The sequence below is a fragment of the Triticum urartu genome, chromosome 3A (genome assembly GCF_056163025.1).
Source record: "Triticum urartu cultivar PI428250 chromosome 3A, HENAU_Tu73, whole genome shotgun sequence".
Lineage (NCBI taxonomy): Eukaryota > Viridiplantae > Streptophyta > Magnoliopsida > Poales > Poaceae > Triticum > Triticum urartu.
Window position 1 is genome coordinate 502,258,941 of NC_141875.1, and position 12,557 is coordinate 502,271,497.

The 12,557-nt window shown below is 45.4% G+C and overlaps 2 protein-coding genes across 2 annotated transcripts; both read right to left on the reverse strand.

Moving 5' to 3' along the window:
- Positions 1-1,199: 1,199 nt before the first annotated feature.
- On the reverse strand, positions 1,200-7,677 carry LOC125544662 (phosphoesterase). The gene is made up of 13 exons (XM_048708408.2): positions 7,237-7,677; positions 7,110-7,145; positions 6,235-6,537; positions 6,109-6,144; positions 5,876-5,977; positions 5,016-5,087; positions 4,845-4,901; positions 4,627-4,703; positions 3,791-3,872; positions 3,553-3,669; positions 3,292-3,419; positions 2,613-2,682; positions 1,200-1,496 (listed from the first exon to the last, which is right to left on the reverse strand). Exons 1-13 carry the CDS (start codon positions 7,543-7,545, stop codon positions 1,449-1,451), a joined length of 1,437 nt encoding a protein of 478 aa, XP_048564365.1. The 5' UTR covers positions 7,546-7,677; the 3' UTR covers positions 1,200-1,448.
- Positions 7,678-9,946: 2,269 nt separating this feature from the next.
- Positions 9,947-11,879, reverse strand: LOC125544663 (reticulon-like protein B3). The gene is made up of 5 exons (XM_048708410.2): positions 11,571-11,879; positions 10,946-11,126; positions 10,661-10,802; positions 10,498-10,567; positions 9,947-10,402 (listed from the first exon to the last, which is right to left on the reverse strand). The coding sequence occupies exons 1-5, from the start codon at positions 11,767-11,769 to the stop codon at positions 10,248-10,250; spliced, it is 747 nt and encodes a 248-aa protein (XP_048564367.2). The 5' UTR covers positions 11,770-11,879; the 3' UTR covers positions 9,947-10,247.
- Positions 11,880-12,557: the final 678 nt, after the last annotated feature.

Consider the following 12,557-nt stretch of genomic DNA (forward strand, 5'->3'; position numbering starts at 1 on the left):
CGTGCGCTTTGTTAACGAGGTCCTCCTTCTCGTCGACCGCGGCCTTGCGTCGTGCGGCCTCCATCGCATCGCGCTGGGCGGCGAACTTGGCCACGGCGGCATTGACCTTGACGACCGCTCTCCGCTCCCTCCTCTTCGCCGTTTCCGCGTCCAACTTGGCGATCTCCTCCGGCGTGCACTCCGACCGCGGCTTCCTTGGCGCCTTGGCCGCCTTCTTCTTCACCTTTGTGGGCGGGTCGACGGCCAGGCCCCCAGAATTCGACGGGGCGTCGGCCATGGACGGGGGAGAGAGGGGGTGGGTGGGAGGGACGTGGGAGGGTTTGTAGAAAATGGCGCCAAATGGGGCGTGGGGGGGTTTCGGTTTCTCCCACCGGCAGGCAGGCCAGGGGAGGACAAGTGCGCGTCCCACTTGTCCGCGCGTTGTCCGTTTCACCCCAAAACCGGCGCAAACTTGGGCCGCGGATAGGTCGAAAGCGGACACAAAGCGAACAAATGTCCGTTTGCGGTCACGCACCGTCTGGTTTGTCCATTTTACCCCAAACGAACGGGGGCAGACAGGATAGGGTCACGCGGTGGAGTTGGCCTTAGTGCCTGTTCGGGAATACTCCGCTCCACGCTCCACTCCAGAAGCGGACGGAGCTGCAGTACAAAATCTGGGAGCAAGCAAATCGCCGCTCCCCAGATTCTAGAAGCTGATGAATTCCCGAACGGGGCCTTAATCCCCAAGGAGTCATTGGTTGTCAGTAGCAATGCAAGTGGAAGTTTATTTTGAGATGCGCTAAGCCTAATTATTCCCAGGCTGTGCATTCTGCAGAGTGCGGACTGCAGTGTTAAATCTATAAACCGTGTCAATTTAACACAGGAGCTTCTCTTGGATTTGTTTCCCACGTGAATAATCATCAAGAACAAGTATAACAGCAGCAGGAACATATTCTGGCATTGTTTCAGAGCTTGGAATTTGGGTTTCTAAGAATTCGAGGTTTGGACTTTGAAGGACTCCCAGACGTACGGTTGTTTCCTGTCATTTTGTTCCCGCTAGCGAAGGTTAGAGAACTAGAGAAAAGAACCAGCGTCTCTTACTTTGATGCCACCAGGGAGAGAAAAATGGTGTCTTTTGCCTTTTGGGACACGAGGTATGGGGGGCGTGAACCCGCATTTGACACTGGTGACAATTATACGAGTCAACTGGGCGACAGAAATCAGTGATCGACGAGTCCCAGTATGGCATTGACTCAGATCCCAACAGTTCTCCGCCCCCAGTACATTGATTCAAGTCGATCCTAGCCGAACAGGCATGATACTACCAAAGGACTACGGCAAGTTTAAACAGCGATCTTGCAACGTCAGAATAACTGCGGCATTCTTAGATTCCAAACATGAGACACCGACCTACGGCAATTAGTAAACCATCTTATTCACCACCTAACATAGCTGCTCACAGTGAACGCCTAGGGACCGAAGAATTCTTCAGGAACGTGAAACTTCAGACCGATGGCCTATAATGGAAAATACAACAGAAAGTCAGAAATGGGAAGGCAAACAATATAGAGCCAATTAAAGCTTACTAACCATGAAGTAGCATATCGAACAAAAAAGTTCAAAAAATAAAAAGCTTTTGGTGGAACAAATAACATAGGAAATGCAGACAAGGTACCGCAGAGAAGTACATAAACCTGATGGGTGGGGGATTATATATGAGATAATCCAGCTTTCTAGAGGAAACAATGGAATTATTTTCGCATACTAAATTATTTTAGATGGAACCAGCATTCTTTAAACTAGCTTCAAGTTCAACTATAGTCTATTTCATCAGTGATTAGCAAAATGGCAAACGTACCAATAGCAGGGATTTGGAAAAGGGTATCTTGGATTTTATTGTATCATTCTGACATGTTGCCTCAGCTAGCAAGTAGGGTCTTATACCCATATAAGGACAGTACCGCATGAAGTCAAAATGATAATGGAACTAGAACTAGAACAGGATGTTTAATCTGCACCTATTCCCAGAGCCATGCCGGGCAAATTCTGAGCGCACTGAGTTCATTATGATGGGATTCTTACTATTGTGAAAGGATGTTTAAATAGTTTATTCACATGGACTTATCAAATTATAGAGTAAATCATTCACATCTCGGCTTACGAATATCCAATTAACAAGTTCTCCTAACACACAAAGATGGCTGAAAAATCCAGGTTATAACCAAGGGTTCTAAGGCTAGCTTTCCAAACTCCAGAAGAAACAATTGCTTGATCTGATGGTACCTATTACAAGCTTTAAGATCTACTCCCTCTGAGTAATCTAAAACGTCTTATATTTGTTTACTGAGGGAGTATATCCTATCTAACTGTTATCTGTCGCTTTTCAAACTGTGTCTCCTAATTGATTGCATAGCTAAAAGAACAACTTTCAAATTTACAAGTTTAAATGCTGATGTATGGTGTGATCAGGTCCCAGTTTCTAAATAAAAAATATGCTTCTAAACCCAGTTCATTGGCATTTCTATAAATGACAAGTAAAAGTGTGAGGGGCATTTCAAGTTGCTGAATGTTTGAACTCAAATGAAGAAATGCTAGTGCATTGTAGCTCAAGGGTAGAGGTTTTTTCACCATACCTTAGCAAATTCTATATCAGCGTCACTATGATCATTCTCTCTCCCAGCAGCATCACCAACATAGAAAGATCTGAAAAGGCACAGGGAATTTCAGAAGGAGAGCATGTAGCATGACCAAATCCTAAGGAGAAAAAGGTGTGGCATGAATTCTTGCAGCAACATACTGAACAGACTCAGAGACTTACACTATAAGAACAAGGTGAGCAATACTAGTTTGCATAACAGCATAACTCTTGTTTAAGCTGTGGAGGCCCTATTCTTTGTGTGGATTTAGCAGCAAACTCAGAACCTCGGGTGCTATAATGGAGCTTCATGTGCTGATCACTCGGCCTAAAGCCCTAAACATAGGATATGTGGTGAATCTTACACATACTACAACAGTACTTTCATGTAGATCACAAGGACAGTCTTGTGAGTGTGGTTGATATATAAGCAAGTTAGCAACAGGGGCATGGCTCCAAGAAGCAATTGTCCTGAATGAAACCATGGCTAAGCGACACATGCAGCTCACAGAAACAAACAAAAATGAACCGTGTGCATGTCAGCTGCTTGTCCAACAACCACATATGAACAGAGATAACAAAATACATTCAAAATTAAATGTTTAAGCTTACGCCCTATGAAATAAATCAATTCAAAATGGTGACTCTGGAAAAAAAATCAGAAATAGAATGATTACTGGTCCATGTCGATGGCAATTCCAGAATTGAAATGCTCTGCCATCAACCACCACATTCCTGAATTTGGTTTGCGAAACAGATCATCCGGTGTGCCTTTTCCTTTCCCTGTACCACACGCAATGAAAACCTGCGGGGAAACACAAGCACAATAAGCTACAGCTCTTATTATTATTATTTATTATGTCAAGGGATCGATCAGAAACATAAGAGACACATTTTAACACAAATATTAGAGAAAAGAAGATAGGTTAGCAGAATACCTGAATAGGGACTTTAACACACTCAATAAAGTTGTCAAGGCGTCCAACTTTTGAGTCAACAGCTTGCTGCCGCTTATTCTTCCAGCGCTCAATGTTTGACTCATTGGTGAATATGACCTGCCAACACCATACAACATGATTTTGTATTAACATGCCATGTGTATACTTATCTTGAAATGGAGTACACAGATACAGAAGAAGAGTAAAGTGATGGAATCAAAATAAGAAAGAAACTAACCAACTTGTAGCCATCATTGTACAGGCTTTGCAACTTGTCAGGAATTGATTTGTGCTGTAAAGACCACTTGTCTGCACCAATGCTACATTTGCAGTAGGTCAAAATTTATCAACTGTCTCCCTAGTGTAACAGCTCATATAAGAGAAGCATTCAAATCAGAAACTCCATTTATAAAAAGTCAGTCTCCGAAGATCACATCGCACAAGCCAGCACCTAACGGTTATACTCAAGACCATCAGATAAGCACTTTTTTTTCACAACTCAAACTCTAGTAGATCTAGGTACCAAATATTTTTCTCAAGAGAAGGTTACTTGAAATGGACGGTTGTAAAAAAGGAAACCGATTAGGTCAAGAACACCAAGACAGGGGCGATGATGAATGATGAAAAGTTGTGATTTCCTACAGTTTAAGATTCTTTAAGATTAGTGTAGCATACTATACATGTGCTTCAGGAACATGTGGTAATGAGCGCCCTATGTAGAGAGCCCACGTCATGCATGCATGGACTAAACTTTTTTTAATCAAATGTTCACATTTAAATAAGAAGCATTTTGGATTTTAACAGACATATCATTCTGCACTTCCAGTTATGACAAGATGTAGGACACATTAGTCCATAACTTACAGATAGATGACATTATATGAGATTGCCCAACCAGACAAACATTGCCCATAGAACTGAACTGTAACACAAATCTTTTCTGTAGCAAATCAATTAAAATGTGTCTTCATTATAAAACGATGAATATTTGATACCACATTCACAGAACAAGCATGTAGAACACTCTTATCAAACATAACATATTTTAAGAAGGGAAATTATATAATATAATACATCTTCACTGAGGTTTTGGCGAGGCACCCGTCGAAATCAAAAGCAGCAATCTTAGCTGAAGCATGAAGGCCATCATCCTGAACATTAGAATTGCACAAAGTTACTTTCTGACAATTTTACAAGACGGTATGTAACCAAAAGTAGTAGAGTGATATAGACTGTTTAAGGATAAAATAATTCTTGAGAGCTGTTACTTTCTTTTTTTTTCCTCAACACACCTGCTCACGGAAAATAACGGTATCAAAAGCCTTCCAATGAGTGGGAAGGGTAGCATCCTGCGTCAACAGACAACAAGGTGTGCATGTAGTAACTCAGTACAATAAAATGTTTATCAACAGCCAAAGAGAGAGAAACACCTGAGTAAGACTAGCTAGGATTTACAAGACTACCTTGTATGTTTTCTTGATATCAGAAGGCGAAAAGGGTATCGCTGTACCAACTGTTTTGTTCCCTGGAGACGACTGTTATGGAAAACAAAACCAGCATTATAAATCAAATAAAAATAACCATGCAGCTGAGCTCCAAGGTGAAGTTAAGAAAACAAAGAGGAAGGAGGTGGCTACAGTATAAACCTTTTTCACTCAAAAAAAGTGACTCGGTTGTCCTGTCAACATTACCCCACTTCACAGCCTTGGTTATTTAATTGATTTAGTGTAGTAGGATTTTTTTTTAGAAAACGTGTAAGATACAAAGATGTGTACTAGTCATTTCTTAGGATGGACTCTCAAAATAAAAGGATCAGCATTCACCACCTTCGTAAAGAACATAGAATGTGGCGAAGTGCAAGTTATAATAGGCTAACATCTGATACTACCTCTGGCTTATTCATGGAGCTTATCCAACCTTAGTAAGGAAGCTTCAAGCGAAACTTAGAACTATAAACGTCACATGATTGATGCCTCTAAATACTATGATGCAAAAGGAGAGGGATTTGAAAGTAGGCAAGTCACTTTACCTTTACACATGGTGAATCAAACTAAGCATTCCAAACTAAACAAACTGTGATGTAAGACATGGCATGTCACAGAGACAAACAAGGATCAAAAGTGCACCAATTACTAATGTGCAGAAATATCATGTGGTAACAATACCACTTTGTCTAAACGAGATCTATGAGTGGCCAACTGTTATCTCCTGTTCACCTCCCATCAAATCCACAAATTTCAAACAATTGACATCCAAACTTCATTAGAATAAAAGCCCACAAAACAATCCACAGTAAATATTGGGTGTCATAAAATACACTTGCCTTTTCAGCCACCTCTACTTCAGGTAAAGATATATGGGAATTTCCTTTGTTCGGACTTGATAGTTCCACTGGACCGACTGCAGCCTGGTCTCCCTTTTTATTCTGAAAATGGGTAAATTTTATGGACAAACACATACTTCTACAAAACTATTGCAAAATATGGTAGTATTTAGTACTCAGAAATATTCATCATACAGCAGCGTAGACATTTCAGCAAGTGGGGAATGTGTTACCTTCTCTAGCTCCCGTAACTCCTCACGATCATCATCCTGGAGGCCAAAAGTAACAGTTTAGCCACCAAAGAAAAATACAGAAACAGAACTACATAACAATTAAATGAAGCCTCCCAGAGCACAAACCTTAATGGAGTCGAACCCCTTGAGCTTCTCAACAGGGCCTAGTGGATGCGACGAGGTGGGGAAGCAGGCGACATGGTACCACTTGGTGCTGTCGAAGCCACGGGGGTCATGGACTGAGACGCCAATGCGAAGAGCGCCCTTGGCGATGCTTGCATTGCAGACCTTGCAGGTGGAACGGGCGGACTTGGCATATTCAACAGAGACACTTCCTTTTTCTGCCACCTCTGCTTTAGGCGAAACCTTTGCTTTCTTCGGACTTGGTACTTCCAATGGACTGACTGCAGTCTGGTCTCTCTTATTATTCTGAAAAGAGTAGATTTCTCAAGTTCATGGAACAGTTCATATTTTTATGAAGCAAAACTACATTCTGTGGAGGCACAAGTCAAATCTCTTATTCCTTTGCTCATAAAAAAATCGATTATATAGAAAGGTACCCCCAACGTTCCACCTTATGATTTAGGCCTCCTTTGGTTCATAGGATAGGAATAGTATAGGAATAGGAAAATCATAGGAAGTGAGATGACATGCATCTCAAATCCTACAGAGAAAGAGATGTCATTTGATGCATAGGATAGGAATTTTTCCATTGAGTCTAGTCCAATGTTTTTTTTTCCTTTGAAATGTGAAGGATTGATACCTATCCTACATAGGTATAGGAATCCATTCCTATAAACCAAAGGGCTCCACAGGAATTTTTTCTACAAAGTTCCTATCCTTTGCAATTCCTACAATATTCCTATGAACCGAAGGAGGCCTTGGCAACATAATTTTACATTACTCAAAATTGCCATCCAATAGGCAGAAATATTCAGCGCAGGAGTGGCGGGAAGACCGCTAACAGAACAGGCATTTTCAACAGGTGAGGAATGTGCTACCTTCTCAAGCTCTCGCAGCTCCTCGCGATCGTCATCCTGCACAACCCCCAAATACCGGGAGTTTAGCCTCCAAGAAAAAAACAGAACAGATCGAAATACGAATGGAACAGAAAAAAAACACCCAAACCTTAATGGAGTCGAACCCCTGGACCTCCTCGACGGGGCCAAGCGGGAGCGAGGAGGCGGGGAAGCAGGCGACGTGGTACCACTTGGTGCTGTCGTAGCCCCGAGGGTCGCGGGCGGAGGCGCCGAGGCGGAGCGCGCCCTTGGCGATGGCGGCGCTGCAGCCCTTGCAGGAGGAGCGGCCGGACTTGGCGTACTCGACTGAGACGGTCGCCTTGGCGGCCGGCGAGGCCGACATTGCTCCGCGGGCGATGCGGACGACGGCGGGGAGGAAGAGGAGGCTGGGGTTTCGGGAGAAGACAGGTGCGAGCATGCGAGGTGGGGACGGGCTGGAGGGGAGGGGACTGGCTAGGGTTTTGTGTAGTGTAGGTGGTCGGCGCTGGAATCACGCCGCGGTGGGAGGGAGGCGGGGGGGCGGGAAGAAAGAGGAAGGTGGGGCAGCGAGCCGAGCCGCGGTGGTGGTGTTGGCCGGTGCTGCCGTCGTGTTCCTGAGTCGTGACAAGTGTCAGGTTTGGGGGGTCGGCTGCATCGTGGGCTGGTCTAACTTTGGGCTCATTTGATACAGCAGCACCACCGAGGCGACAGAGAAAATTACAAACTTTGGTCCTCGAAACTTGCGGACGCGTAATACAAACTCTTTTTCATGGCAATTGGTGTCTCATTTATATCCATATAAAAGTTGTAGTACACATCAACATGACAAAACTAAAATACCGTCAAAACATTAGCATTTGCACGAAGAAACATCAAACATAAAAAAATACTCCCTCCGTTCATTTTTATAAGTCATTTCAGACAATTTAAAATGAACTATTTTATACATTGTTTGAAATGTCTTCGAGGTCTTATAAAAATGAACAGAGGGAGTACAATCAAGACCGAAGAATTCTCTGAACTTCCCACCTACGCTCGTCATCAGCCTCCGGCACCACCATAGCAGCTATCAAAGAAAAAAATGACGGATCACCTCCTTATCCGAGCTCGACGCGGCTCCATCGTTGGTATGTAGTTTTGTAGACCTTCAAGGTGGCTCACCAAAGGCGAAGCCATTGTCGTTGAACGAATCAAACCGGGGCAACACCTCGAACACGCCATCGAACTCCAGATCTAGCACCCCTGCACACTAAGACGTCGAAGGATGAAACCATACTTGCCAGTCACAAACCACGAACCCAACACACGATCTACCATCTTCCAATGTTGTTGAAGCAGATCACAATCTACATCCGCTAGTGGACTACCTCCCAGGCTCCGTGTCGACACTGGAGCAAACGGCGGAGCCCGAGAACACAAATCCACCATGAGGATGTCGCCGCTGCCACGTCATTCTTGCTTGAACAATTTCAAATTCATCCCGAATCATAGTATTGATCGTCTCGTTGGGGAAAGATCTAAAGCTTCTTTATTTGAGCGTCACCATCGCCATCGTGAAGCCAAGACGATAAACAACCCAAAAGGCCTAAAACCTAAAGCTACACGATCCACATGTATGGATCCGGTGACCCCCCCCCTCCTCCCACCCTTAACAACCGACGACCGACCTCGGTCGTCGGCAGAGGGTTGCCACCAGAGGACGGCTATTGAAGGACCTGGCGGCAGGTCACCCTTTATTTCTAGGGGAAGAACGAAAAGCAATGCAATGGGAGAAATGGTCCGAGAAAGGGGACTTTAGTGGGCCAAGGTTATCATAAATCCCACGTGACAGAGGTCCAAACTAATGCGAATCTCCTCCCAATTTGTGGGACGAACACATAGACGCGGCCGCAGACGCTTGGATTGTAGAAAACATCCATGACATCTGGACATTTAATGGTGATTTGAGGGATGGCCTCAAAAACGCCCTTAAAGCATCTCTAGCAGATCCCATACATCTTCGTCCTCTAAAACAATCTTAGAGAACAATGTAAAACGTTTTTACGAGATGGTATGTGTGTTTCTACGGAATGACATGTGTGTCGGCAGAACAGATCCCGCATAAAATTGTTTCATGTCCCTACAAAATAGTATAAAGCCCCTACAAGCAAGATTGCAATTAGATCCTTCCAGCTGGGACGGAGGTGTCGCAGCGCGAGAAGTAGCGAGCGCAGTGGAGCAGGACGAGGAGCGTCCGGGCGGATGCGAGGAGCAGGCAGCGGCAGTAGCTAACTAGCTCGCGTAGCTCACGCCTCGAGCAGCGGCAGCTTGGGTCCTGTGGTGACCGGTGTCGAGGCATTCCGGCGAGGTCGTGCTTGGGGAAGACCATGACGGGAGCTAAAATTGCTCCAAATCCCCCTCGCACCAACCACCGTTTCTTACTTTTCAGGCCCTGCAAAAATTGCTCCAAATCCCCCTAGATATTATAGAAGAAACGGCCCGAAATACACATGCTCTAGACAATTTTGCGGGATCTATTCGGGACAAAAAAGGTTCCCATCCCGTAAACCGACGGTTATTATGCTCTTACAATGTTAAGATGCTAGGGAGGTCGCATCATTTAGACGAACCCTCTGTTTGCAACCCTTACATAAATACTTGGTGAAAATATATCAAATTATCATATTTCTTATAACCGAATGAAAATCTATCAATACCTATAAATGGTCTCTCAAAATAATACTCTGTGTCCAAGAAAATACTGCTATAAGATCGTTTATAAATCACTAATCACTAATATCTAAACGTCTTATATTTCTTTATAGAGGTAGTACCTATTAAATAGAAGGAACGAAGAAAACTGGATAAATCACTACGCAGTAGTATATCACTAGGCACTAGAACAGGTAATGCCATAACATTTCCGGCTCCCAGATAGAGTAACCATGCTGAAAGTTGAAAAATAAACAAAAAAAGAAGATCAACAATCTTCAGCTGGCATGACTCCACTTCACAAAAGGATCAGCACACCACATCTATATGTACTAGTATCAAGTAGTATTAACTAAAGACAGACGCAATGACACAGAACCATCCTTCAAAATGAGGCAACAAGTTGAGATTAACACAGATGGCAATACGCGGCAGGGTAACTCTTGTGATCTAGTGCTTCTTGTTCTTCGGGATCTTCGACAGGACCTTCTCTTCAAAGATGGCATAATACTTCTTCAATTCGATCATGGCCTTCTCACCAAAAGCATCCACCTTGTCATCGTACTTCTCATACAGAACTGGCACAGTGTACAGCACCACAAAGACTGCACTCAGGAAAAAAAAAGGTGTCCATTAATAACTTGCATCGATATTTAGTGAGTGGTGAAGAAAATAGGCTTGCAGCACAGGTGATCATTACCTATATATGACAGTGTCAAAAAGTTGCAGTAGCTCCCAAGAACAGAAAGAAGCCAGAGCCCTCCAATCACCTGGGAATACAAAGAACAGTCGCATGTTCATGAGCAGGATCAAGAAAGCACCAACCATTAATCATTTCCAAATTGAAGAGATAACCAACATACAATGAGGAATTTCTTCAGATCACGACCATGACCAGTCTCTCTCAAGGTAAAGAAGCCCCGGTTGATCTCATGCCGCAGTGATAGTGCAATGTTTACAGTCATGTCCTCCGGGATTTTCACCTCAGGGATGTTCGGGGGAGACCTAAAATATCATAAATACCAAAGATTATGAGAAGTTCTAAGCAATTAGCAAATTCAAATGGCTATGGTGTCTGCAGGCACCACAATCAACAGCAGCAGGTCAAGTATAAGTTGGATCAATTTCATATAGGAGGAGAATCTCACTTGTGGATGAAAATGCAGACATTGGAATAGAGGAAGAGGGTTGCCAGGGAGAGGATGAGGCAGTGGCCCACCAAGGTGAGCAGATGGTACTCCATGACCTCGAACAGCAGCCAGATGGCAGTAGCGCCAGCAAGCACCCCTCCGGAGACCTTCTTGTTCCTCCATAGAACAAGATCAGCAGCTGCAAGCAAAAAAATAATTGCAAGCGTTCACATCAGGCCAAAACACCAGAATAAACATCTAGGCGGTTAAGCAATCCAGATCTGTTCTACTGCCCCCAGATCGTCTGGAGCATATTAGGGGTTTAGAGTGACGACAAACTGCGCCGCCGTTTAACCGTCGCCATTACCCAAATTCAACACCCAAACCTTCAGTTTACTGCTTATGAACAAACTCTAAACCCTCCAATCAAGCTCTAGAACAGGCTGATAGCTGAGAAATCACATAACCGAGGGTCCTATCGCTTCTCTCATCTTATCCTAAAGCTAGTTAGGACTCCGTACCAAGCAATAAAGCAGCAACAGTTCCCACTAAACAAGCGAGACGAAACGCGATCAGATCGCAACGGATCTAACACCAAACAATAATCAATTCCCAATCTGGAGCACAGGGCTCGGGGGCTTACGCTTGCCGCCGCCGAGGACGGCGTGGACGAGCTTCTCGCGGCCGAAGAGGCGGTAGATCTTGGCCTTGACGCCCGCCGCCGACCCCTTCTTCTCGTCGTCCGAGTCCGAGGACGACGACGACGAGTCCCCACCGTGGAACTTGTCGGAGATCTTGTCCATCATGGACTCCGCCACCGGCTCCTCCTTGTGCTCCGCCATGCTCCCTAGTCCCCCCACGCTCTCCTCCCGAGCTTTTCTTCTGGTTGGTTTTCCTTTTCTTTCTTTTCCCCCTTGGCTGCGCGGTCACGCAAAGATCTCCGGGGTGCGCGTAGCCGGGCGGCGACCCTTTATACGGCGCGCGACGCGATCGGGGCCGTCCGTCTGGACGCCGCACGGAGGGCGAGGATGCGAGCAAAAGCGGTTTGGAACTGGTAGGCTCCGTCCACGCCGTAGGTGACGCGCCCCTCGACTTGGGTCCGGTTTTACCCCCTCGCTTGATGGCCAATTAAGACCGCGGGTGGGGGCCTGGGCCCCGGTGACAGCGGGACGAGGGGTGCGTGTGCGGGTGGGCGGAAGATGGGTTGTCCTTGGGAGTTAAGTTTGAAGACGCGGACGGGGAGGCGTCGTCATCGCGGGCACGTCCTTGCCGGCCCCACGAGGGAGGACAGCCGGAGGAGATCGCGAGGGTGCGTTGAGCGGAGCTGTGACACGTGGTGCGGGGCCGACATCCGTCGGCGCGAAGGTAGTCTTGTCGTCTCGGGCAGAAGCTTCTTGAGCAACGACGCGGCCAAGGAAGTCGAATGGGACGACTTGGAGGAGCACATAACTTGGTGGCTAAGGTTTTTTCATAAAAAAAACATGGATTCATGGATTATTGTTTTTTGACCGCCCGTACGGTCAGGTGCGTGAAACAATTTTCATAGCCACTGAATCATCAACCAACAGCCATGATCACGCTGCCACATGCTCTTCTACTTTCTCCCACGCGCACGACCCCTCCCTCCCCC